At 31.0% G+C, this 27,227-nt stretch overlaps 1 protein-coding gene across 1 annotated transcript; it reads left to right on the top strand.

The window, feature by feature from the left end:
- Nucleotides 1–27,227, top strand: LOC111614076 (guanine nucleotide-binding protein G(I)/G(S)/G(T) subunit beta-1). The gene is made up of 6 exons (XM_023355455.1): nucleotides 1–83; nucleotides 5,274–5,503; nucleotides 13,967–14,096; nucleotides 14,173–14,244; nucleotides 23,660–23,876; nucleotides 25,333–27,227. Exons 2-6 carry the CDS (start codon nucleotides 5,307–5,309, stop codon nucleotides 25,437–25,439), a joined length of 723 nt encoding a protein of 240 aa, XP_023211223.1. The 5' UTR covers nucleotides 1–83; nucleotides 5,274–5,306; the 3' UTR covers nucleotides 25,440–27,227.

Here is a 27,227-nt window from a genome sequence, read left to right as displayed (position 1 = left end):
TTACTTAATATCTTTTCAGACATCTTGTTTCTGCTTCTCAAGATGGTAAACTTATAGTATGGGACTCATATTCAACAAATAAAGTAAGACATAAAATTTTTTATTAACATGCTAATTATATCATAGAATTAACTTTTTATAAAGTATAATACTGTAATATAATTGATGTATATGATGCAGTTGTTCACTGTAAATCAGTAAATATTCATATTTCTTAATGATTGCTTTTTAATAATAATGCTTTATTTTACAGCTAAAACCAAAATTATATTAACAAATAAATCATTGGGATAAGAGTCAATCTGTTTTTCTTTTGTCTTTTAAAACTAGTTAATGAATTATATTACAGGATATAAAAATGGCTATCCCATAAGTTTTACTGAGCTGCATTCCTACCAGATATTTTAAGAAAAATTAAACTTTTTTTTCAATAAAAGTGTTTTTTTTTAGAATATCCATACTTTTTACACAGTGAAATTGCAATATTATAGAAGAAAATGCATAGAGTCAAGGAAATATGGAGGTGCCTGAGATATACAAGGGTTGTGGAAAGAGTAGTAGTAACAATACCTGTATGTGAATTTTAAAAACTATTTTTATTCAAAACTTTGGCAATTATAAATTATTGTTCCTTCTGTATGCTAATGTGTTCCTAAATGTCTGGGAGGTGCTGGATTCCATCAGCAGATTGATTGTTGGTATTGATAATGGCCTTTTGGAATTTTATGTACTGATGGAAACTGTTTTCTTCAAAAGGGATTTTTCATTTTTGAAAAGATGTAATCATAAGAATCTTTCCAGGAAATATAGTGGATGTTCAAACTCCAATTCAGCAGGTCTTTTACATGCCTGCATGGCTATGAGCATTATTGTGCAGGATAATGGGTGTATTGACAAAAGACTGAGAATACTTATGCTGGATTGTCTGTTAGAGATAATGATCCAGAAAGGAGATGTAATAAATAGCATGTACTTTTTAACGTTGATGTACAGCTTGCATATGATTCTACATTTAGCATCATATGCAGCAGTCAGCATCTGAAGACTTCAAAATCAAAAGGGATGCTCCCTTTTGATTTTGAAGTCTTCAGATGGAAATTTTTTGTTCTGGGAAATCCTGTAATGGTTCCATTCATTAGATAGCTTTATTTGTAGGATTGCCCCAAGTCTCACCAAGAGCAATAATACAATAAATAATTTTTTTTATGGTAATGTTCAAGATGACATAAGTTTATTGCCACATCTGAACTTCTAGCTTGTGGAAAATCTATCTTCCTGCAATCTTGTGCATAGTTTGCATTTCTAAACTTTCATCACCTATTGACTTGTTTGAGATGTCAAAAGCAGCATCTTAACAGGGTTAATATTCGGTGTTCTCAATTACACATTGCCCCCTCATTTTTTTTGGTCTTTTGGTCTTGTCAAAAGACTACCCATTAGCCTACAGTACAGTACGGCAAAGCTTTTTGCCTGAAAAATCTTCAGAAAATTCTATGTTCTGTGGCAGTTGCCCTAAGCATTTTTGCTTAGAGCAACTTCAATTTTTTTTTCAAGCACATTTTTTGTTTTGAGAATATTTTTAGAGCATTATGATAGTAACTAGAATTTAACTGTTATTTTAATGGATTGTAACTTTATTTTGACATCAAACTGTTACTAAAAATAATATTAGATGAATACTTTGTTATGAATATATTGTAGAATTTGGCAACTTAGAATTGCTAGAGTGAAATTAAAAAGTGCTGCTAGTATTTCTTCTACAGCCTCAATATAAATGATCAAAAAAATAAGCATGAGATATAAAGCAGGCTCAAATATTTAATAATGAGTGCACACAACATGATAATATATGCCATTGTATTTTATGACATGGTGGCATGTATTGCCTTCAGCGGGAATGATCTTTTTTAAATGCATTTTAGAATATTCAGGAGGTTATATTAGCAGTTCTTTTGGAAGAAGACTGCAATCAATTCTGAACATTATGTCAAAACAGAAAAGCTTTAAAAAATATCATATCAAGAGGAAAAGAGGACAGCCTGATGAAACATTGCTTCAACATGACTATGGCAGCAAAATCATTATGTAAATGAGGTGCTGAAGGCTATTGCACTAGACACGAAGCTTGAGTTTTTGACAGAATGCAGAACTCGCAATGTCTTCCCAATGTCGATTTGGCAAATATGTTTACTGCACAGATGCGCCTCGCTAAACCCTAAACTTAGAACCATCTGCTTACGAAAAGTTATCCACAACATAAGAAGGAGAAAGTTTTTCCTGCTGAAAGAGCTAATCAAACTAGAAAATGAACTATATGACCTCGACCTTCACGTTTTAAAAGCTAACGAACGAGTCATAAGCCTAGCTACACAAGTGACAGAAAGATTAAAGAAGAGATATAAGAACAAAATGGCATGGATCAGAAAGCACCAAGAAACTCGCTATAAAACGAGGATCAGACCTACGGTTATATGCTGGGACAGCATCAACCTGCCTACTTACATGAATGAGGCATGTAAATACGGCCCTAAATACTCCCCACTATCTATAGTTAAGCACGACAAACTCATGCCGGATATTGAGCAGGCATTAGAGGGCCTGAATGAGATCAAGAAAGAAATGTTCAGATGGGAAGTTGCACTTAAAATCAAGCATGAAAATCATAAAAGAAACAGCGAACCGATTTGGTCTTATATCAGAAAAACTCAAAAGTGGCTGAAAGATAATAATCTAGTGCTCACAAGGGCCGACAAGTCAAAAGATCTAGTAATTATGAAGAGAAGCACATATGACAATCTTCTGTCAAAATACATCAGAGATACCTGCTGTACGACTGCGCACCCCAATGCCGTGGTGAAATTACAAGCAAGAATTAAAAAGTTTGCAACTTTACCATTGGCCAAAGAACTGGGCCTCAAGAATATAATAGTCTAATCACCGTCGACCCCTAGGCTATTTGGGTTTGCAAAAACTTATAAAAATGATAAAGCTTTAAGACCAGTGGTCGATAAAGGAAACGCACCCACAATATTACTAGAAAGGTGGGTACACAACTTCTTTTGGCAATATGCTCCCAAGAATCAATACAGCATCAAACAACCTGTAGAGCTTTTAAATAAAATGGCTAATATAAATTTGCAAGAAGTTAAATATATGACGGTGTTGGACTTCAAGGCACTATACTTGTCTGTTAAACTGGAACTATGTTTTTGTCATCTAAGAGACCTCCTGTTTTGCAAGATCAACTCCCCAGAAAAGAAAAGAAAGCAGATTTTAGAGCTAGTGCATTTTACTACTTTTTCATCAATATTTAACTTCAAAGGTGTCACTTACACTCGACAGAAAGGTGTAGCTATGGGCAGCCCTCTTGCAGGTTCATTATGTGAGATGATACTTAGAACACTAGAAAATGCAATATTGCCGAAATATGAAATGCAAATGCTAATGTACGCTCAATATGTCGACGAAATAGTTATATTCTGGAAAGTAAAACCTAATATACAGCACTTCATAAAGGACATAAATGATAACAGATTCGGCGTAGAGATAGAACTCGAGCAGGAAAATGATAAGATGATACATTTCTTGGACCTATGTATACAACTTGACAACCTAGGAGATTTCGTACGAAGGTCTATCGAAAACCCACCTACAACCCGATATTTATCGCCTGGATCTCCCATGACCCTCCAGCATATAAATTAGCAGCATTTTCCTAGCACTCATCACAAGAGCCCATTCACACTGTAACAATACCCAGGACAGAACAGAAGAGTTGAATTATATATATAAGCTAGCCAAGACATACAGGGTCAATATTAAGGCTATTACCACCCAATGCTGCAAGAGAAGAAAAGTACCTAATACCGAGGGGTTTACTATGATAGAATTTAGAGCATTGCTGAATAATATCTGTAGATGCATTGGAAAAGCCACAAACAAAAGAATCATATATAAAAGGAACCCTACCATTTATCAACTACTAAGATCAGATAAAGACGGGGCCGACAGGAACACACTTTCTGGAGTTTATAAAATCCCCATTACGGACACACGGCGACAAAATAAATGAATGTATATTGGAGCCACTGGAAGATCTATCAAGGATAGGATAGCGGAACATCAAAGAAATGTAAGAAGTGAACAACCATGCAAAGCTCTGGCCACTTACGATTTAGCCGACCCCCAAGAAGTCAAAGCCGAATGGGACCAAGCAAGACTAATATAAGTAGTTTGGGACATTAAGCACTGTCGTTAAACGGAAGCATGGCAGATCTGTAAAGCCAACCAAAAAGGTTTCTCCATCAACTTTCGAGAATCATCTAAAGTATTGGTAGCATGGTGTTCAAGCTTGATATAAACCCTATTATACAGAGGAAACGGATACAGTATAAAATGCCATTTTAAGAAACAGACAGCTCAAATGCTTTTTACATTACTATATGCCTGTGTTACGTTATATGTTATATTTCAGGTGTCTTAATTTCTTTTTAATGTTTTGTGGTTATTTTCTCTTTATGGTCCCGATTTTATTTTATTTTTATGCTTTTTATTTCATCTTCATGTTTTAATATTAGATATTGATAAAGATGGCGCACCTAATGTTCAATAGAATATCATTCAAAAACATTCAAAAAGCCTGTTCGTTTGTGCAAATGTACTGTGTTTGAATTTTAAAGTTTTTTTCTTGATAAAAGGTCATTTAAAATGGCCAAAAATGTTAGGAAGTTAATAAATTTGGCTGCATGTTTACAAGGTGTTAGAGTAAGTTTTGTTTATTAAAATATTCTAGTTACATCCTTAAAATTAAACTTCATATAACAAAGATTATGATGTTTTCAAAGTCCAAACTAGTGTTAATTAAACAATGAGATTATTTTTCCTTCTTCATAACTGCTAAAAAAAAATTGGAATTGCATAAGTTTGATTAGTTTTTGCACATTTTATAACATTATATTTTATATTGCTTTATACGTAATAAAATGTTTCTAATTAACTGTTACATCAAAGGTAATGTTTTTACTCAATGATGAATACAGAAAGAATTGACTAACCAAACAATCTGAAGCCAGAATATAATCCCAAGAACATTCATCTGTCAATAAATTAATGAGCAATGTTTAATAATCAATGAGTAAAAAGACAGTTCTATATAATTCAGCAATTTGACATATGTGATAGGCTTTTTAATAGAATTTTCATTCTGATTAAACAATTTAAGTTTATATAAAATTATTTTGTTTTAATAACAATATTAAAATTCTTTGTTTTAGGTTCATGCCATCCCATTAAGATCAAGTTGGGTAATGACTTGTGCCTATGCACCATCAGGTAGCTATGTCGCTTGTGGTGGTTTGGACAATATTTGTTCGATCTATAGTTTAAAAACTAGAGAGGGAAATGTACGAGTTAGCAGAGAGCTACCTGGCCATACAGGTTATCTGTCTTGTTGCCGTTTTCTAGACGATAATCAAATAGTCACAAGCTCTGGTGATATGACCTGGTAAGTGAAAACAATTTGTCATTATCAATTTAATGTTTTTAATAAATATAAACACTTTTTCCATTTTTGCATGTAATTTTTTATTTCATAATTTTATTTTGTTTGACCCTTAAATGGCGATAAGTTAAAAAAAGAATAAAACATTAAATAAATGTCCATAAATATAAGTTAAATATACATAACTAGCAGTTGAAATATTTTGGAGATTTTTTCTTTCAATAATACTATAATTCAATTAGAGTATTTTATTTTATATTTTTACTACGATGCTCCCCAAATTGGTTTTATAAGTATTGTTTTGTAATTAAGTGGTGTTCATAAAGAAATTTGCAGTTATCCTGGGGAAACACTATACTGTATTTATAATATTTATATTCAGTATACGGAGACGCTGCTTTATGCATGCTTAATAACCAAGAACTTGATATAACAATCTATTTTATCTCTCTTTTGAATTTATGAAAGGAAATATTCAATAATTATGAAAACAAACTATTCTAATCACAAGTTCAGTGAGATTAAAAAACCTGTGCACTCCAATTAAATGGCTCCTAGGCTCCAGTCTTCTTTTTCTTTGCTTTATTCACATTGTATTCATTTAATAGAGTTAGCGTTATTTATTCTAATATTGTTTTTCAGTTTAGTAAATTTGATTTCAACTGTACATTACAAACTATTCTATTGATGATTATAAATTTGCTAATAAAAAAACAATTTTTACTTTCTTTCTTATTGTCTCAACACGTTTAGTGCAAAGCTGCCTTGGAGTATGCCTGTATTAAAGATATGTAATTGTATTTACAATTCCACAATATCTTTAATACATTTTCAATTAAGCAGTAGTTGCAGGTTTGAGTGTTTCTTCAAACTGGACTTCTCCAGTTTGAAGAAACACTTCTTCACTCTCTTCCAGAATATTTTAAATTAATTTATTAAATTTAAACAATTTGGCAACTATTTTTAATCTAAATCATATATTCTTACTGTATTTTTGCAGAATGACCAGCATGCTGGCCTGTCTGGTGAAGATCATGAAATCAAATATTTCCATATGGTAAAAACCTGCATGCTGGTTTAAATGATACATTACTCTCTAGAGGGTGTATTAAAAAACAAGTTTTTATTCTAAAATTGTGAAACTGTCAGCATTATATCAAAAAATATGCTTATATGTTTAATTACTTCACTTTGTCTTCTTTCTAATGACAAAATAATCTTGGAATTCTAAAAATGCTTTTTATGTGTATTTTATTGTTATTTGATTCAAAATGCAAAAATAAACAGATTAAATTTAAGAAACTCGCCATAAATCATCTCATCTTACACTGATTAACACCAGCTTCCTAATTACCTCAGCCAATGGCCAAGTGGTCAGGGTGGCAGCCTACTGCTCTGGGGGAACCCGGGTTTGAATCCAGACAGATTGATAAATCCCCAGGAATTTTTTGGAGGTTGGTTCATCTGGATATGTCAAGGCCCCATCCTTCACCACCTGGCTGCCTCATTGTGGGCCTGGCCAAACCCATAATGGGCTTGCTAAAAGAGGCCTTTCTAGTGCCCACAGGGCAGAAAGAGTTTTTTTTTAAAAAAAAAAAAAGGCTTTTTGTGAAATTTAAGAGGAAGGTGTTATTTTTAAGATCAGGGTAAATGATCAGTTTAGCCCACACTGATTTGCTGCTGCTGCTGTCAATAAGTCGTTAATTGTTTTATTGTCTTGTAAATGAAAACTCTTCCTGATTTTAAGTCAGTCAAATTACAATGTTATTTTATTGTACTTGGAAGAATGTTTTCTTTAACATTTAATTAACAACTAGTTTTGTTAGATCTGATTAATTTTATATTCTAGTCGCTGTTTAACCGGCATGCTGGTCGTCTCCATTTTTATGCAGAATGCCAGTCATTCTGCAAAAACACAGTATAACGTTGGTCAATATTCTATCATCTTATCTTTAATATCTTTTTGCTTATATCTGTTGCTTATTAGGCGTACTGTATGTTTTTTATGCTGATTGTTAAACAAATATCCAAATTAGTTTCTTCACAAATTCAACAATAATAATTGTGGTCTGATATTGTTACTTGTATTAGTTGAATAGTAATGGCTTTCATTTTTTAGATCTGATGATTGAATTTGAAGGCAATAATATATGTACAAAAACCTTTTGTAAACCCAGGCACTTACTAGTGTTGCAAATTATACTTATTGAAATAATTACAAAAATCATTCTCCTTAAGAAATTATATTTTAGAATTAGTGTTTAATTTTAGTTTTACTTAGTAATTCTGTCTAGGAAGATTTAAGGCTTTGACTGATTTTAGATTTTGATATTTAGCATGTACTGTTGAAATAATATGCAATAAAACAGGTAATACAGTAGATTGTTTGATCTGCTATATTACCTAGCATAATCCAATGCAATCTGTGAGATAGATCATTTGGTATTAATTAATTAATCAGGCTATTCAATTATATTTGCAATAAAATCACTTATATCTTGTACTAGAGGAGACTAATAATAATATATGTTTAGTATTCTGTTCTAATTTTGTGTAACTTTGTAGAATTAACTGTATTTATATCATCTCACTGAATAATCAGCTTCTGTCACCTTTGGCCAAAAATTATTCCTTTACTAAAATACAGTAGATCTCCCTATAACACAAGTTCATACAGATGTTATATGTATAATACAGATTCATATAACACAAGTTCATATAATACAGATTCATATAACACGGCGAAAAATTGCAATTGCGTTCGTATAAACATGCTAAAAGATACTTGTATAATATGGTAAAACGTCATCGCCGACTCATGTCATGACAGGATTGGTCAAATCTAGACCAATAGTGGATATTGCACAAACCGTTGAGTTTAAATGAGCAGAGGACCTACTAAAAATCTTTTATTACTTAATGGCCATAAAAATTATATTTATTGTAATGATGTCTCCAAAGTTCAGCAAATTTTTCGCAAAAAAGTAACTTGTCAGGAAACATGCCGTTTGATGCTCCGCAGTGAAAACAAGCTTAAGCAATTGCGTCATCGAACGGTGCACACTTGGTAAGTAATCCTATAATTTTTTGTTTATGGCATAATTTATATGGATTATTCCCAAAAAATTATGTGTGTTTTGGAAATGTTGAGTCAAATTAGTCTAGAATCTATTAATTTTATGGAAGAAAACCTTTCAAACAGCTGTAGTCCCTAAACTGCACACGTGCCGGGCTGTGATTGGCTCATGTATTTAAGTGACTTGTAAAACATGGAATTCATATAAAACAGAACGTATCTACCATGTTATAGGGGTTCTACTGTAATTAGCTTAGGTCAAAATCAGACTGAAGATTTCCCGAAAACCAAAGGTTCATTTAATGTGTAATTGACTAATTGGTATTGCTTACACACAGATAATAGTGGCAAAAGCCAACAGGTAACTGCATCTTCTTTACTGCCCTTTAATGCATTTCAATATTGTGTTAATAAAATAAAAAATTATTACCAAGTGACATATGATTGCTTATGTAAGTATTATACTTCATTTATTTGTTCTTATATCTGTGTTATGATGATATTTGGAATGATTTTTCATAAAGATAAAGAATCTTATCTTAAACAATATGAATGTTGTGCTTGTACCTTAAACTTCAAAATCTCAAACACAAGATATGGAAAATCTTTGGGACTTGCATGATTTGCCATCATCATCTGAATGAACATGTTCAGAAGATTTTCCTTCTTTTGATGAAAATCTGAAATATTGTTTAAAAGAACCTTTGCTTACTAGGAATGCCAGCATCTTTTATCACTGGATTTCAAGTCTTTATTACTATTTGAAAAAAAGGAACCAAAAAATATATATCTGCACCTCTGACTAGCATTATGAGTGAACAGTTATTTAGTGCTTCTGGACAACTTTACAATGAGAAGAGCTAATTTGTGGCCAGAATGTCAAGAAATTTTATATATATATATTAAATTATTTACTTTCATTATTCACTCACTGTTTGATTAAAGTGCCTTATATTTTCATTTGTTTAGATATATTATAATTTTAGTTCTGTTTTGATATGACTTTTAGAAACTTGACTGATTGCTGGGGCTGCAATTTGAGAAAATTGTAGACCTATAAATTCCCACTGCATTTGTCTCTTTCCTTAATCTCAAGAATGGAGTTAATCTCAAGAATGGAGTTAGTTAGATGAAAAATGAGATTAAATATGGAAACCTTAGGGACAGGAGTCCCAATTAGCTATATATGAACTCCTTATGCAAACCAGAAGTAAAGTTATTTCAATTAAAAAATTTTTCCCTGAAAGGAGTTACAAAGATGACTGGCATAACCCTATTGTTAAAAGAAAGGTATGATGTACAGGGGCAAGCCACCACTAATTTGAGGTGGAGAGCATGCATTTTAAATTAAATTAATTAAAAATATTATTAAAAATTGCAGCCTGGCATTGTGACAATGTCACAATAAATAATTGCTCATTAGTTTTTAGTTTATTGCTTTGCAGTACAAAATTATCTTAAAAGGAATGATTATTTTTAGTATACAAGAAACTGATTTTTTGAAATAAGAAATAAATAAAATACAGGTATACTTCAAGTAATGTAGTTCTCAATTATACATTGTTTGTCAAAAAATGTATGGAAAAATAAAAATCAAGTTTAAGTCATTTTATTCGACTTTATGTTCGTCCGCCACAAATATTGAAGTCGTAATATCACTAGAAATGCGTTAAAGAACATAAAATCATATTAAAATATGTACATTTACAGTAAATGTTAATATAATCAAAAATCCTAGAGAACGAAACATGAAAACATCTGTTTGTGCTGTCATCTTATTTAGCTGTCTTTAAGAGCTCAGTATTGGTGTTTTCCACGGTAGCTCCAATATCTACTGTTTGGCATCGTTGTCAGCACCACTCGATATTGGTAAATTTAATATAAATTAGTTTATTTTCTACTGTCGCAAGATAATTTTAATAACTGTATTTGTTATTTAACCTTACAAAATCATCATATTTTATAATGTCTTAGAGCAAACCACATTCACAAATAAAGAGTCCGCGATATGCTGTAAACATGTACATTTACAAGTATGTACTGTGCATACATGAATTCGTAAATTTAGATTACTTTTTTCTGTACTATATTAAAAACTAAATTTTATTTGTTTGTAAGCTTAAAATAGATTCTTATTAACCATATATTATTAAAATGCATTTATAAATAAAATACAGAACTGGGAATGGTTATTTGTGGTTTAGCCTAGTGACAAGTAAATTTGACTTACGTTGTTTTTCAACTTAAGTCGCCTCTCCTGGAACCAATTACCAACATAAGGCGAGATATAGTTATAATTTATTAATTTTGTATAAAAAACTTCTTGTCCTTTAATTCTATATTTTTTCTAACATTAATATAGCTACCGATCTTAGCTGTTAATCAGGACTTATCATACCACAATCAAGACAATGACTAGATTAGAAAAACGTCTTTATTTGTTAATAACTCCAAAATGCATATTTTGTGTCTATGGGTCTATGGCATCCCTTCTCAGTTGAACATGGTAATGAAAATGATTTACTCCAACTGAAGAGAGGTTTATAGACCCAAAATATAAGTATTGGGGTTATTAAAAGAATAAAGACGTTTTTTTCTAATCTAGTCATTGTGTTGATTGTGGTATGATAAGTCCTGATTAATAGCTAAGATTGGTAGCTATATTAGTGGAAGAAATAATTTAATAATGCCTGACATGTATTAGTATTATTTTGAATTACAGCTCTCAAATTTTAACATTGTTCTTAGCACATTAAAAAAATGTGAATTGTTAAAAATAGATATTTAGTCTTGACATCAAAGTTCAAAAGGAATTACAAATTGGCAAATTCTTCTGCTTTAGGCTGAATATTTCGTCAGACACTACTTATTTGTAGTTTGACAGTATTAATTAAAAATGAGGAAGGGAATACTTCTTTAAAAATTTTCAATATACAGGTAGCGCTTGCTTTATGCCAATTCACAATAACGCCATTGTGCATTTCACCATGTAATTCTCTGATTTTCCCTATGATAAACTGATTTTCGTTTCAGTGTTGACATATTTACTGAGCTGTGACATTATATATTCATTAAAACAAAGATTTTTATTGAATATATTTATTTCTTCTGCTTAATATTATTGGGTATGTATACATTTACATTAAATTAATATTAAAATACTAAATGTTTAGGTACCCACATATACAAGAATAAAGGAGGGTTATTATGTCAGATAAAAGAAGTGCACCAGAGTATTTTTAAATGTTAGATTGCCATGCCTTCTTATCTCCCTAGAAACAAAAATGGAAGTTATTCGATGAATGGAAAATGGACAAACATGCCCTAATGTCTATAGATCATTGAATTTACCTCCATTGACTGTTACTGCCATTATGAAAAATGAAGATAAAATTAAACACTCAACTCAACAGTCTATGGCAGTAAATGTAAAATGTGAGTTACAGTAGAGGTAAAATTTTTGAAAAAATAGAAAAATTATTATCATTACGGGTAGATGATGCAAATCAAAAGAGCATTCCCTTGACTCAAGCTTTTATAACTGAAAAAGCAAAACCAATTCTTGATAATCTTAAGGATGTAGATGGAGGGAAAGAAACTTTTTTGGGAAGCAAGGGTTGGTTTATGAGATTTAAATTTCGAAGTAACTGTCGTAGTGTAAAAAATTGTGTGGTGAAGCAGCAAGTGCAAATGTTGCGACGGCAGCTGCTTTTCCTAAGGAATTTCAGGGTTATGTAGAACAAGGCAACTATTCTTTGGACTTAATCTTCAACATTGATGAGACTGGGCTTTATTGGAAAAAGTTACCAGCATGAACTTCTATTTCTCGTTAAGAATGTTCCGCTTCAGGTTTTAAAGTTGAGAAAGATAGATTAACCCTTTTGTTTCAGGAACTTTGAAACTTAAACCAATGTTAGTGTATCATTCACAGACACCACATGCTTTAAAGAGTCTAAATAAAGACATGTTGCCATTTTATTGGAAATGGAACAAGAAAGCTTGGGTCATACAAGATGTTTTCACAGATTGGTACAAAAGTTATTTTTGCTCTACTGTGCTTTGCTTTTGAGAAGAAAATAAATTACCACCCAAGGCACTTCTCTTGGACAATGCTCCAGGACATCCTCGAAACCTTGATGAAATAAGAACACCATTGTATGTCAGGGTTGTTTACATGCTTTCCAATACAACATTTCTTTTGCAACCAATGGATCAAGTGGTTATTGCAACCTTCAAAGCTTATTAACTCTCATCATTTCCAAGAATGTATTAGAGTTTTAGACACTTCAGACAAAACAGTTAAAGACTATTGGTTGTCTTTTGATATTTTGAAAAGCATTAAAAACATCAAGTCAGCTTGGGATTCAGCTTGTTCAGCAAAATGCTTAAATGGAGTTTGGTGTAAACTACTGCCAGAATTCATGCATGATTTTAAAGTAGCACATCAGGAGAATTTAATTGAAGACATTACCAGGCTTGCACTTAATGTGGGATTGGAAGATGTAACAGAACTTTTAGAAACCTATGATCAGCCACTCTCAAATGAAGACTTAGAAGAATTATACAAAGAATTAGATCATGAACAGTCAAAGAAGGAAGAAAACGAAGAAGAAACTCCAAGAGTTATGAAAACAGTCTATCTAAATCCTATCCTTTCAACTATGGAAAGTTTGACGGATGAACTTTGAGTTAGACAGCGATTGGGAGCGAAGTGCAAATGTAAAAAGGAGCACCATCACATCCATTCGGCCATATTCCAAAATTCTTAATGAAAGAAAACAAAAATTTAAACAATTAATGATGGATTTTTTTTTTTTAAATGTGAGATCCAAAACTTTGAAATATTATTTGTTTTCCTTAAGATTTTTTAATAAAAACATTTCACTTTATTTTATCATAAAATACATTTTAAAAATTAAATTTATATGTATTTTGTATTATATTGTATTAATAAACAAAATTATTTGCTTATTTTTCACTTATGTAGAACCTAACCCTATAACTCAGTGTAAATATGGGTTCATTTTATGCCAATTTGATTTGTGTCGGCTTTTGTAGGAATGGAACTGCAGCATAAACCGAGGGCTATCTGTAGCAATAAATCTCTCTGTATCAATATTTTTCTTATTCTGGTAAATATTGCTACAGAGGGATTTGACTGTATGTATAAATACATAATTTTTACATATTCTAAGTTTTTATTTATTTATTTATTTTTCTTTTGTTTAACAAAATACATAAATTACAAGTATAATACTGAGTTTCTGTTTTATTAATCGTAAAATAGAAACTCTGTATTATAATTTGATTTTGTTGTCACTACAATTATTCAATGTATGATCACTTTTTTTTACTATTAGTTGAAAATTAATGTGTTTTTAATTTAACAGTGCACTTTGGGATATAGAAACTGGTCAGCAATGTACATCATTTACTGGACATACTGGTGATGTAATGTCTTTATCTGTAGCTCCAGATTTGAGAACATTCGTTTCAGGAGCCTGTGATGCTGCTGCAAAGGTATTATCATAATCATTATTATTGTAATTATAGTCTTCAATAACTTATTCTTTATTTAAATGTGTTTTACTTACAGCTTTGGGACATCAGAGATGGAATGTGCAAGCAAACATTTCCTGGTCATGAATCTGATATCAATGCAGTGACAGTAAGTATTTTAGATACTAAAAAGTTAATTATTTCTTAACAATTATTGAAAAACATTAAAAATTCAGTTAAGTTTCATAGAGTCAAAAATGCATTTGTTATTTTAGGATTACAAACACTTTATTGTTATATTAGTTAGAAACTTGAAGATTGTTAATGTTTAATTATATGAAAGTTATTATTGAATCACAGTGCTTTATATATCACATCACAAATTGAGTTAGTTTTATATATATAGAAATTGTAGTATATAATTGATACTTTGTACTTTTTTTATAAACATATTATTGTAGCCATTGCCTGGAGGTTGAATTAATTGTGTAGTTAGGTGGAAGGTAGCTGCTAAAAATGTTACTTTTTACCGGGTGTTCTGCTTTCAGATGTGCAGAACAGTTGTCTAAAATAAGTGTTACTCTATAGTTATGGTCCAGGCCAGGCCATTAGTGTCATAGTGAGCTCTTGTTTTGGGAACAAAATAATTTTCAAGCCAATCCAATGTAATGTCAGTTATCATCCTTTTTGTTGACAGTATGTCACCAGATAATGTCAGACCTTTGAAAGCCTTGGGTGTAAAATTATATTGATGACCTCCAACTTATACCTGTGCATTCTTGTAGCATTAGAGCAGCCCAGTATAGTGACACAATCTTTGATGCTTTATAATTTGTTGGTGATTCTGCATTTTTAATTGTCAGGGTTCTTCTTGATGTACAGTACATATCCAATACAATGCTGTATTGTCTGCATTGTAGACCTGCTCAGCACTTGATTTTTCATCTGAAACTAAGAGAACGTCTAAACAAATTTAGCAGCTGTTTTGTTGTCTGCTTAATGTTTTTCACCATAATGCATGAAACTTGCAATGTTGATCCTTGAAATGGTATAGCCAACCTTTGCTATAATCAAATTAATCTAGTCCTAGTTATTCATGAAAAATTTTGGTTTGTTCTATCACTAGGTCTCCAGACAGCTCAACACCTTCACTTATACATGGCTTAATCCATTTCATGAGAACTTGATGTAGTTCTGAATTTTTTTCTGTCGTTCATTGTTCTTCTTTTACACATCTATTTCTTTGAATCACTGTTAACAAAGAAACTGAGTAATTTTTCGTTGTCATATATTGTCAAAAAGCCAATACTGTATAACTCTCACAAAGTTTTCCCAGACACATCCGAGTTTCTTCAGAAGTTAATCGTATCTTTTATGAACAATTTATAATGTTTGCACTTTACACAATGAGAAGCATTTGTTTTATTAATTAGTACCATGGCTGGAGCTAAAAGTGAGAAGATTATAATAATAAATGGAGAAAAACAATTAGAATAACTTATCTGTGAATGGCAGCAAGTGGTGCCATTAACATTGCCAGATTGTAAAAAGCTGTTCATTCTATATAACTAAGGCAACCCAAAAACAGATAAAGCAATATCTGAATACAATCATCCGTTGCTTATGAAACTGTGAAATGAGTGCATACCATACCATTTTTAATTATTACATAAAAGTTATTAAGCAATAAAGCAGAAATTTTTGAATAGATCAAGATAAACCAGAATTAAGGAACTTGTCAAGTTAGACATGTTTTTTCCAGAAGTAAACCTTGAAGATGGCAAGACATGGTTTCCATATTTTCCATATTCTATTCTGTGGTAATACCCTTGCACGTGTTTTGTCATAAAGGGTTTCCAAAAGTGGTTGAAGTCTAATTTAAAACTATCTCTGTGTGATAACTTGCCTAGCAAAAGCTTTTTGTGCAGGATTCTCCCCAGTATTGGAAACAAAGATTTAGACACTACTGCACAAATGTGTTGACATGCTGACATTCTGCTGATACTACTGTAGATGAGTCTGTGTGAAAAAACAGGAAAATTGTAAATACATTGGTTGTATGTCTTGAACTTACAAACCATCCTGTTTAGTGTGATCACAGATTGTAAAGAAGTGCAACAGTGATATCATTGTCAAAGAAGTGTTTGCATCTCTCAAACTTTTGAATGTTGAGTTAGACAATTTTGTTGGACTTTAGACAGACAGCACTCCATACATGAATGCTACTGCTTTGAAACTTAAGCCAGTATTCACGAGATTGTTCCACACAACGTGCTGGGCACGTCTTACATATTTAATCACTGTAGAAGTGCACACTAAGAACAGCATCTTGAATGTTTTATTTTGGGTGAAGGCAGCAAACAGAAGGCATTTGTTGCAGATAGCTGTAAGAACCACTCTTTGGCACTGCCATCTGTACTAGTTATTACTCTCAGATGGGGACATGGCTAGAAGCAGTTTCGTATTATCATAAGAGGTGGGATGCTATAGTGACATAGATTAGAGAAAATCAGGCTATGGAAGAAGGCTGCATTGCAAGACTCTGAGAGTTACTTGATCTGTATGTAACAAGCATGTAGCTGTTCTTCAAGTCCAAACTTGAAGAACAGCTACATGCTTGCAAGCCAAACTGAAGCCATATGCAACTTGATCAAGAAACTGGAGTCACAGCCTGGCTCTAAATCCAGTGTTGTAGGAAGTGATATTTGACAAAATCTTGGAGGTATTCAGGAACTGTTGGTACCACTCAGTATGGGTTTTAAACTCCAACTTTATCTATATGGCAAACATGCAATATGGCAATTCTGGAAAGAACTTGGAAGTCCTAGATCCAAATCATAACCATGCACCAAGCAATGGACAGTATAACTTCATATGCAGTATAACTTATGCAGATTCTCCAAAAAAAAGAGGTACTGAAGGAAGAGATAGCATACTACAATGCTTTGATCAATAATGAAAACAGAGAAGTGTGCAATGATATACTAAATTTCTGGAAGCACTCTATCAGGGAAATGCAGGTTTTGAATCAGCTGGCATTAAAAGTTCTATATTTTTGAAGCAGGTTATAAATTTGCTTTAGATTATAAAATAAACCGAAACGTTTGTTATACAAATTCTTCTTGCTGGAGACATATACAAGGCGTGGATTTTATTATATAAACTGGAACTGGCAGAGCTTTATTAAAAGCTCTGTCAGTTCCTGGTAGCAGTGCAGATGTGGAGAGGAGTTTTTCTATCCTGAACCATCATCTCTCACCAAAGAGATCATCATTTACCAAGGAAAGTTTGGACAATTCATATTTGCCTCATGTTCAACTTAGATCTATTGGATTCAGATGAAGATATATAGTAAATTATTGAGAATCAGGTAAAGTAATAAAAATGCAAATAAAATTTGTGTGCATGAATACAAGTGTAATTTAAAACAATAATAAATCAGGCAGAACAAAGCAGAAAATTTGTCATAAAACATAATATAGCAAAATTTTTATTTCTTAAAGCAGATTTTTGACAAGACTAGTCTTGTTTATAAAATTGTACTGCTTGCTGTGTTACTTGCTTAGAGGTATGAAGGAGTACATGTTAGGAGTTGCAATTTGGCACAGAGTATTAGATACCCTTATCATGCACACAAAAAAAAAACCAGACTTGTGGGTACTCGGGACTGAGAATCAAGTCAAAATAAAATACAAAATGGCGACTCTCTCTACAAACAGGCAAACCGAAGTCAGGTGGTGAGAGTACCACCCACAGTGTTTTAGGAAGTGGACTATGATCCTAAGACTTAACATGTAGTATTTTCTGTGTTAAATAAAATTTGTAATCTAATTTTGTAAATTTGGGAGTGCTTCAAATATGACATTAAAACATAGTTTTATGTTGTTACAAGTAGGTTTTTTAACATTATCTAGTATAAAATCATAGAAACAATAAAAATTTGACATTATATTAGGGTTGTCATTACATCCGATGACAGTATAATCGGGTTTAAGTGTATATTGTTTGTGCCAATTAAAAAATTAATTTTGGACGATACAATAGCCACGATTATTTTTTCATAAACAGGAAATTTTCATTACACATTGACAAAAATTCTATTTGGGCCGACATGCAATGGAGAGAAATTTTGAAATTGGATAGATTAATTTCATTGAAAATGTATCGTGGACAACCTTGTGGTCGTGGCTGGTGTAGTTTGAACGATTGCACCCAAAGCAGCAATACCAAAGAAGATTGGAGAATGAAAACAAGACCCGCCTTGAGCGTCAAATTGATTCCACATTAGTAGTGAGTCTTCGAGACATAGTCTTGTCCCGAATACGGTTTCGCCATTTTACTTTTTTTTTTTTTTTATTAAGCAGATTGTGGATTGCCTTATACAGGGTCTTTCAACAAGAGGTGTCATTTTAAATTTTGTGCCATTTTTAAACTGTCAACATATATCTGTCATTGTGGTGACATTTGACAAGTAAAAACTAGGAGGTTTTCAAATATGGATCAATACACAGTTGCACAATGCATTGAAATAGTGAAAATTCACTACAAAAATGCTGAAAATATAGCGGAGACAGTTTGTAAAGTTCGTACTACTTTTGGTCATCATCTTGCACAGCTACAGTGAATTTAATCAATAAATTTGAACATCTCAGACAAGTTAGTGATGTGATGACTCCAACTCATGCTAGTCTGGCCAGGTCATCTGGAAATATTGCCACTGTAGCTGAGAACGATTGCTGAGAGTGTAGGTGAGAGTGTGGCTGAAAACCGAGTTGACTGACTGACTGAGTTGAAAAATGATGTTGACTGACTTTTTTTGGCCTAAAATTGATGCTATGTATGCAGACGACATTTATTTTCAACAGGACGGCGCCACCTGTCACACAGCTTGTGAAACAATGGCTCTATTGCATGAAAAATTTCCTGGACTTGTGATTTCTCGAAAATGGAGACTTCAATTGGCTGCCAAGATCATGCAATTTAACACCATTAGACTTTTTTATTTGGAGCTACATTAAAGGTAAAGTATACACCAGTGCTCCAGCAAGCACTCAAAGACAATATTACAGCCACTATTATGCAAAAACGTGATTAAAATTTCATCAAAAGAATGACCGTTTGTAAGAAGAGCTGAGGCGGATATTTGGCAGATATTGTTATATCTGTGATACTAATCTCAGAGTTTGTACTTTAGATTAAAATAAAAATATTGCCACTTTTCATGAAAATATTGCATTTTTCTGTTGATTTAAAATACCTCATGTTGCAAGACCCTATATATAACTAAAAATTGTTATTTATTGCTTATGGCTTAAACCCTAGCTTAAACATTAAAAACTAAAATATTCTTTTTGTTTTACCCCTTTAAATTAAAGTTTAAGCTTGAGTTTAAGACCCATTCACTTTGTTACTGGATGGCTATTTGGACCGTTTATTTTGAAAGTGGTGTAAGTCCATTTTTTCTTCTTTCGAGATATTTAAACATTTGCATTTTAGTTGATTCAAAAATATAAACAAAGTGTACTAAGTTTGACAATGTTTCTATGACTTTAGAAATATGTAAGTTGATTGCATAAAGACTTCTATGTGAATTTATCCAAACTAATATATTCTTTCTGGGCCATAAATGGACTTACACCACTTTCATAATTACTAAACTGTAAAATTCATTAAATTTCTATTATGTAAAACTCAATGTCACTTGAAACACATTGCGTTTTATTCTGATTTTGTTCATATATAATAACAAGAAATAAAATAGTATTGTTTATTCTGAACATTAAAAATATTTACTTATTGTTAAACTATTTTATGATAAATTTATCATTATTATGAGCTTACCATTAGACACTGCTTTTCATTTAGATTCATTACATGGATTTTTTTCTAGTCCATCAAATTGTACATTTGTTGGTAATATTTACAGTTTTACTCTTCTGTTGTAAGGGGCTGTCTTTAAATGATGTCCACACTGAAAGGGAGGGAGGGGTTAAGACAAGTTGGACAAGGAGGGTTGAGTATTAGTGGACATCCATTTATTTCATTAAATTTTATACAATATGCATTTTATTATATTTATTTCAAAGTTTGTTGTATGTTTCATTTCTACTTATGGTATCTATCATTCATAAAGTGATGAAGGTTTTAACAGGGATAGAGTTATGTTGGACATCCATAGAGGGAAAGGGGTTACAAAAACTTGGACAAACTGGGACAAGAGGGAAAAGTAAACATTTCAAGAAAAATGCACATGTAATTTATGGATAGCCCAAGTGCTTAGACTGTAGAAAATGGACTTATACCACTTTCAAAATCAATGGTTATGCAATGTCATTTATCGATAAATTTTCAATTGATCAAAGCTTATGGTTATTTTAAAATGTTAAGTGTGAATTGTTTATAAATAAAAAGTTCACACTAAATTGTATGTATATTATGTGTTTTCTCAATTTTTTCCAAAAATGGACTTACACCACTTTCAAAATAAACGGTCCATTTGCTAAATTGTCGTCGGAATAATAATAGTTAAAAGGTAGTGTCCTAACTCGCAAATCACAAACAAATGTTGAGTATGAGGGCTGATTCAACTGTAGAGTGGGAAGTGCAATGGTTAAGTCAATAGGGGCCTAAAAGCCGAAAAATGGTTATACAGTACTGTACAGTATTCAGAATTACTAATTCATATTTCCTTAATTTTTGATTCAGAATTACTAATTTTTATATATTTGTAAAACATTTTTTTGTCTTATATTAATAGTATATTTTATTTAATTTATTTTTTTGAAGTATAATAAATTTATTTTTACATATTAACAATATATTAAACTTGTTAATTATCATGAGATAACAACACTAAATTACAATCAAACTTCTATACTTCTATATGATAAAGTTGCTAAATCCTGAAAAAATTTACTATAGGGAAATTTTGTTATACAGAAATAACACTTTTTGGTAAAGAAACTATTATTTTATTGTAATTTTTCATTATTTTACATAAATTAATGTAAACATAATACAGTAGGCACTCGATAACCCGGCACTCCGGATTACTCAGCCACACCTAGGCAGGGCAAAAAAAAAAATCCTTAGTTAAGTAATTTTCATTATAGACAGCTTTATGCCTCATAAAGTATTTTTCTCAGGTCTGTCTTATCAGGTAAATTACTGTACACGGTGTATTCATTAATTTTTATTTTCATGTAGTAAAGGCTCTATGCCTTCATAAAGGACTTATTTTTCCTTTGTTTAAGGGTATTTGGACAGTTTATTCTCTGTTGTATTCTCAAGCAAACAATACATACAAGTACAGTACAATATTTTCTGAGGAAACACGCATACTTATCCTTCTTTAACCCCATTCCCGATAACCCGGCATTTTCACAAACTCGGCCACCCTTCGGTCTACATTAGGCCGAGTTTTCGAAGCTCTACTGTATTCAGTAATAAAGTAATAGAAATGTAATTTTAATTTTAAGTGTGTTAAAATACTTACAAATTAGTTTAACTACATTTTCGTAAAAAAATATATTGTACAGAACAATTTTAAAAAATGTTCTGTCTTCGTAAAATGCTTCCCATCTATTAAGAGCATTAAACTGCTTCATCTACCTTGACATAAATCACTGGTTCTATCATGTTTTGTTGTAGGTCTTACATTTTCAGCTAATTTCAAAAAGTCATTTGCAGTTTTTTTATTATGGTTGATAAACTACTCACAAGAATTACAAACTTTGCTGCAATGCTTTTTTGAGTCTTTATTAACTTTCAGCAATGCATTAATTTTTTTTAGTAATGTTTAAACACTTTTGCTTTGAGATTTTTGTACTACAGTATACAATCATTCACTCTCAAACCTGAAGTTAAAATAAAATTGAAAAGTTTAATTTCACTTTCTTATGTTTCTAAGAACTCTGATAGACAAATTTATGAAATTTCCTTTGAAGTTTACATAGCATTTAATACTGTAAAACAATTTAGGTATGACTCATCTCAGCTACCTCCAGAAGTAAGACTGCTTTCTTAGTTACTGTACTGTATGATAAAAAACGTCAACAATATTAATATTCATTATACAGGCTGCTCTAATCATTCCCAGAGGAAGCAGCATAAATGAAATCAGCACAAAATTAATCCATTGTACTGTATTATGAAGTGAATAGGAATGCATTCCAAGTCATCCAAAAATTTATAGAGTACAGTAATTTTTTTCAATATAAGCATGTTAACTACAAGTTACAGTATTACTAAGAAATACTGTAACTTGTATTACTAAGAAATACTGTAACTTATTACTAAGAAATACTGTAACTCTAAAACATTTGTTAATTGTAAATCATTTAGTCTAAATGCCTGCACTGACAGATAATCTCTCTCGCTCTTCTTTACAACCGGTAGCCATTTGGGAATTACATGATGGTTTTAACAGCTAACGATCAGCATTTCTCACACCTGGGCCATGTTTTATTAAGGGTTTACAGATTGATACCTGAAATTGAACTTAAATTCAACCTTGACCCAGATAGAGTAATCAACTTTTAATGATTAAAATGTTTAGTTTTTACAAATTAAAAAAATTGTTATAGAGAAATTCACTAAGTATAAGTTTGTAATGTAGAAATCTGACTGTGTATCATATCTAAACAAGGCTACTTTTTTGCTTTAAAATATATAAATTAACAAGATACCTTACAAAAAGTGCAATTATTTTCATTATAATAAATTATGAAGCAAAGAAACATCAGAAAACTAATATAGATTAAATTTCACTTTTAGTAAATCCTACTTTATTTTATTTTGCTTTACTATTTTGTAGTAGATTTTACATTATCTTGATTTGTCCATTAATTAAACCAATCAGATTCCTTTAAAAAAATTACGTAGAAATGAAGGATGATGTTTATTATGAACATTTCATAATAAACATCAATTAAATAATTTGGCACAAATCATCAATCTGATAGATGGAACATTTTAGGAACAAGTAAAAGAATGTGATTGGACATAAAACAAAAGAATAAGACTGGCTCACAAAACCTCAAGATAACTACAGGTTCTACAGAATTTATAGTTATAAGCATAAAAACATCTCAGAATATTTAATAAACATAATACTTACTTTTTAGTAAAGGAATTAAATATATATGAAGGAAAACAATATATTAGTATTTGATATTTATAATAATTTCTTATTATAATTACTTCAGTAGAAACTATATTGAGTTGTTACTTTTTAGTTACAGACACAATTAATTTTTTATTTAGATGAATTCATGACATGTTGAGAAATGTGATTATTTGAAATGTATTATCAATATAATCTTAATATATTTAAAACTGACTTTGTGTAAGGCAGATTATAGAATAAAAGCTGAATCACACAAACATAATGTGTATATCACTGTTTAAATGGAAAGAGGAATTACAGACATTTTGTGTGTGTGTGGTGTAAAGTGGCAAAATTGATTTTAAATTTATATGAACTAAACATTTAACATTTACTTTCTATTAACAAGTGTGCAGTGTATTATGTAAGATGATTGAATGCATTTTATGGATTTAAAATATATTTTGTTTATTTCTAGTTCTTTCCAAATGGCTATGCCTTTGCAACTGGTTCAGATGATGCAACATGCCGTTTATTTGATATACGAGCTGACCAAGAACTAGGAATGTATTCCCACGATAACATTATCTGTGGCATCACATCAGTAGCATTTTCAAAAAGTGGTAGGCTTCTTCTTGCTGGATATGACGATTTTAATTGTAATGTCTGGGATTCTATGAAAGCTGAAAGAGCAGGTATGTGATTTTGTTATTTTTTAAATAATAAGTATTTTTTTAATTTTTTAATGAAGAAATGTAAGAGAATGAAGTTTTATTAAGAAATTGTACTCATGTTGTTTGGAAATATTTAATCTGAATATTTTCATAATTGTGTTTTGTGAATCATGATAGCCATCTTAAAAATAGAAATTTGAGGATAATTTCTCATTTAAATTAGTATTAATTACAAAGTTGTAGAACTGAAATATTTACTATAAATATAGTTAATTGTAAATTAATGAAGCTTTTTAGTACATAGAAAGTTATAGCTGTTAAGATAAATTAAGAATAGAGAATGAATCAAAGAATATAGATAAATGATACATTCTGATACATAGTTTTGAAATACAAACAGTTTTTGTCAAAAAAAAAATGTTCCAAATATAATTTTTAAATATTTTTTACAATGCTTGTGTTGATCATAAATATTTGCAATGTATTATAGCTTCAAATTATTTTCTCAAAGTATTGTAAATGCAGTTTTTTGAGACAATAATTTGTAACTGTAAACATATTGTACAGGCATTAGTTTCAACTGCTTTTATGTTTAATATTAAACATAAAAGCAGTTGAAACTGTATTTAAGTGTTATGTTCAACATGTCTGGGACAGTCATGAAAAATCTTTGCCATTCTACTTTGACTCGATCTCTGTCTTTAGAATGGCACACATGTCTCAACCATTAATTCTTACTATCATCAGTATAAGGCTGATTTCATATTATGGCCAACCTGACTGATAGAAAAAAACCATTTACATTGAATATGCCCATGTCAGTGACCAATTTGTTATGACTAGTTGGAACACATGTTAGAAATCAAAACACCAGTCAATCAATTTAAGGTTTTCCAATTTTTTTAAATATCTTAGTAATCTGCCTGATTAAAATTTGCAGATATGATCTTACTTTGTTTATAAATTCATCTGAAAAGTCTAAATTTTGCCATCTTTTTTCATTTACATCAATAATGTTTTATTATATTGAAGTCGTGTGTTCTCATATAAAATTTAAGCAGTTCTGGAAGGAACAGAGTACAAGGTAAAATTTTAAAAAATTATAAATATATATAATATAGTTATATTTGATTAATTTGATAGTTTTCATATATCCAAAGTCTGATTGGCTGTAGCTCACTGACTGTTCCAACCTGAGTACAGATATTTAACTTTTTAAATCTGTCCAATTGGAACTACTAGTCTCCCACTGACTGCAGTTGTCATGGCAACACAACTAGGAGTTGGTTCAGTTGGTTATACTGTGAAATCTGTCTAACTCTAATGTTGAATGTTTTCTTATATTCCTACTACTAGAGAGAGATTTTTTAATGTCAGAGTGAATATTTTTTATGATACTCATACACAGTTGAATTTCTCAAAAATGTGTTCTGATATTTTTGATATAATTTAGTTTGGTTTTTTTTTTTATTTAAAGGAGTATTAGCTGGTCATGATAATAGAGTGAGTTGCTTGGGAGTCACAGAAGATGGAATGGCTGTAGCTACAGGTTCTTGGGATAGCTTCCTAAAGATATGGAATTGAAATGGACGTCTTGAGCACCTGCCACCATTTTGCCAGATTGCTCTGCACACCAAATGGATAATTGGAGTTTTGGAAGCACAAGATTAACTGGTGACACAGGACCAATGCTTGTTCTTTATTTTCTTTGCTTTGCTTTTTTGCAACTTCTTTTTACAAAAAACAAAGAACTTTATTTACTTTCACCAGAAACAATTATATTGATTCTGGCAGCTGAATATCTCAATGCATCAACAATTTGCCTTATGTCTAAACCATGTAACTACTTATTACAAGCATTTAATATCAAAAATTAAAAATTTTGCCAGTGTGTGCCTGGCTAAACATGTCTGACTGCCTGTAAAAAAAAACAAAAGTTATCTTCCTATTTCTAGTCATATAAGAACAGATTTCCGTTTGTTATAAATTATATCAAATACAGAAAATGTAATTGAACAAAACTAAAATTTGAATTACAATAGAAACATTATCTAGTTGATCAAAAGAAAAATTAAAATCTCTGTATTATTGTAAAGGAAAAAATCACAATTTACAACAGGATTTATTTGTTGGATTGGTCAAAAATAAGAACAAACTTATTTCTAACCTATCTTAGTCAGGAGGAAAAACAAACAAAGAAATACGGCTTTTACATAAGGCGTCACATTGAATTTTTAAAATGATTTGTAAAGAATTTTGCCCATATCTTTCCCGCTTTGTCACAACTATAAATTACATAGTCCTTACCACTTTCAAAATTCATAAGAATATGGATTTAAAAATCTATGATGAATTTGTGTAAATAATGTTGTAATTATGTAAGCAGTTACTGAAAAAATATATATATATCAAAATGTTCTTATCTTTAGTTACCATTTTGTGCAAAAGTTACATAAAACATTTAAATTTTGGGACCATAGATGAATTTCAAAGAATTTTTTTTTTTTCATATTATCTTGATGCATCCTATTAAAATAATTCAGACATATGACTTTTTTCCAAAATTAAATTGCACTCTCTTATTTTGATTACCAACTGCTCTTAAAGTCATATGCTTTATTATTTTATGGATTTCAAGCTGTTTGGAACTAATATGATAGGAAAGAGAACATCTTAAGTATAAATTTATAATTTTCTTGGGGCAAACATTTTTGGAAACAACTGTAACCAAATTCAGTTTTGTCTTCTACACGAATATCATCCCAAAATGTGCTACACTAAAAACAACAAAAAACTTTCAAACCAAAGTTGCACATTTTCTCTTTTGTCTGTCACTTTTATGTGTTATTTGCATTTCATAATGTGGCAGATGATTTCAAATGTTTGTAGAACTGGTATTATTGTGTGTGTAGATACTAGAGCAAATGAGAAAATTATCCAAAAAATTGTTTCTGAAGAAAGTCATTTGCATTTCTGTATATTGTACCATTTTTAAAAAAAACAAAAAAAAACAGAAAAGAAAAAAGTAGCCTTGGCTTTAAAGCGCCTCGCTACGAATTTCTACATTTCTATTATTCATGCATTCCTTGAGGGAAAAGTGTGCTCTATCGACCCGACAGTGTATCGAATTTATCACCAGTCAATCTCGACGTTCAGTGATTCGGAACATTCATTTTCACTAAGTGGATCGTGCTTTACACTGTTGAGTATACAAAAAACAAAGTGTAGTAGGCTGCATCAGGCCTATGCCAATAATGATAGTCATAAGGTTTTATTGTGGAAAAGCTGATACCTAATGTAACTCCAAGTCTTTGTTAGTGAACTGCCTTTGTGTAATTTATCTTGTCTAATAAATTTGTTTCCCAAATCTGA

This window comes from Centruroides sculpturatus, unplaced genomic scaffold (genome assembly GCF_000671375.1).
Source record: "Centruroides sculpturatus isolate CEXI.00-Female unplaced genomic scaffold, Cexi_2.0 scaffold2063, whole genome shotgun sequence".
Taxonomy (NCBI): domain Eukaryota; kingdom Metazoa; phylum Arthropoda; class Arachnida; order Scorpiones; family Buthidae; genus Centruroides; species Centruroides sculpturatus.
Note: the sequence above shows the minus strand (reverse complement) of the source record. Positions and strands in the feature narration are given on the sequence as shown.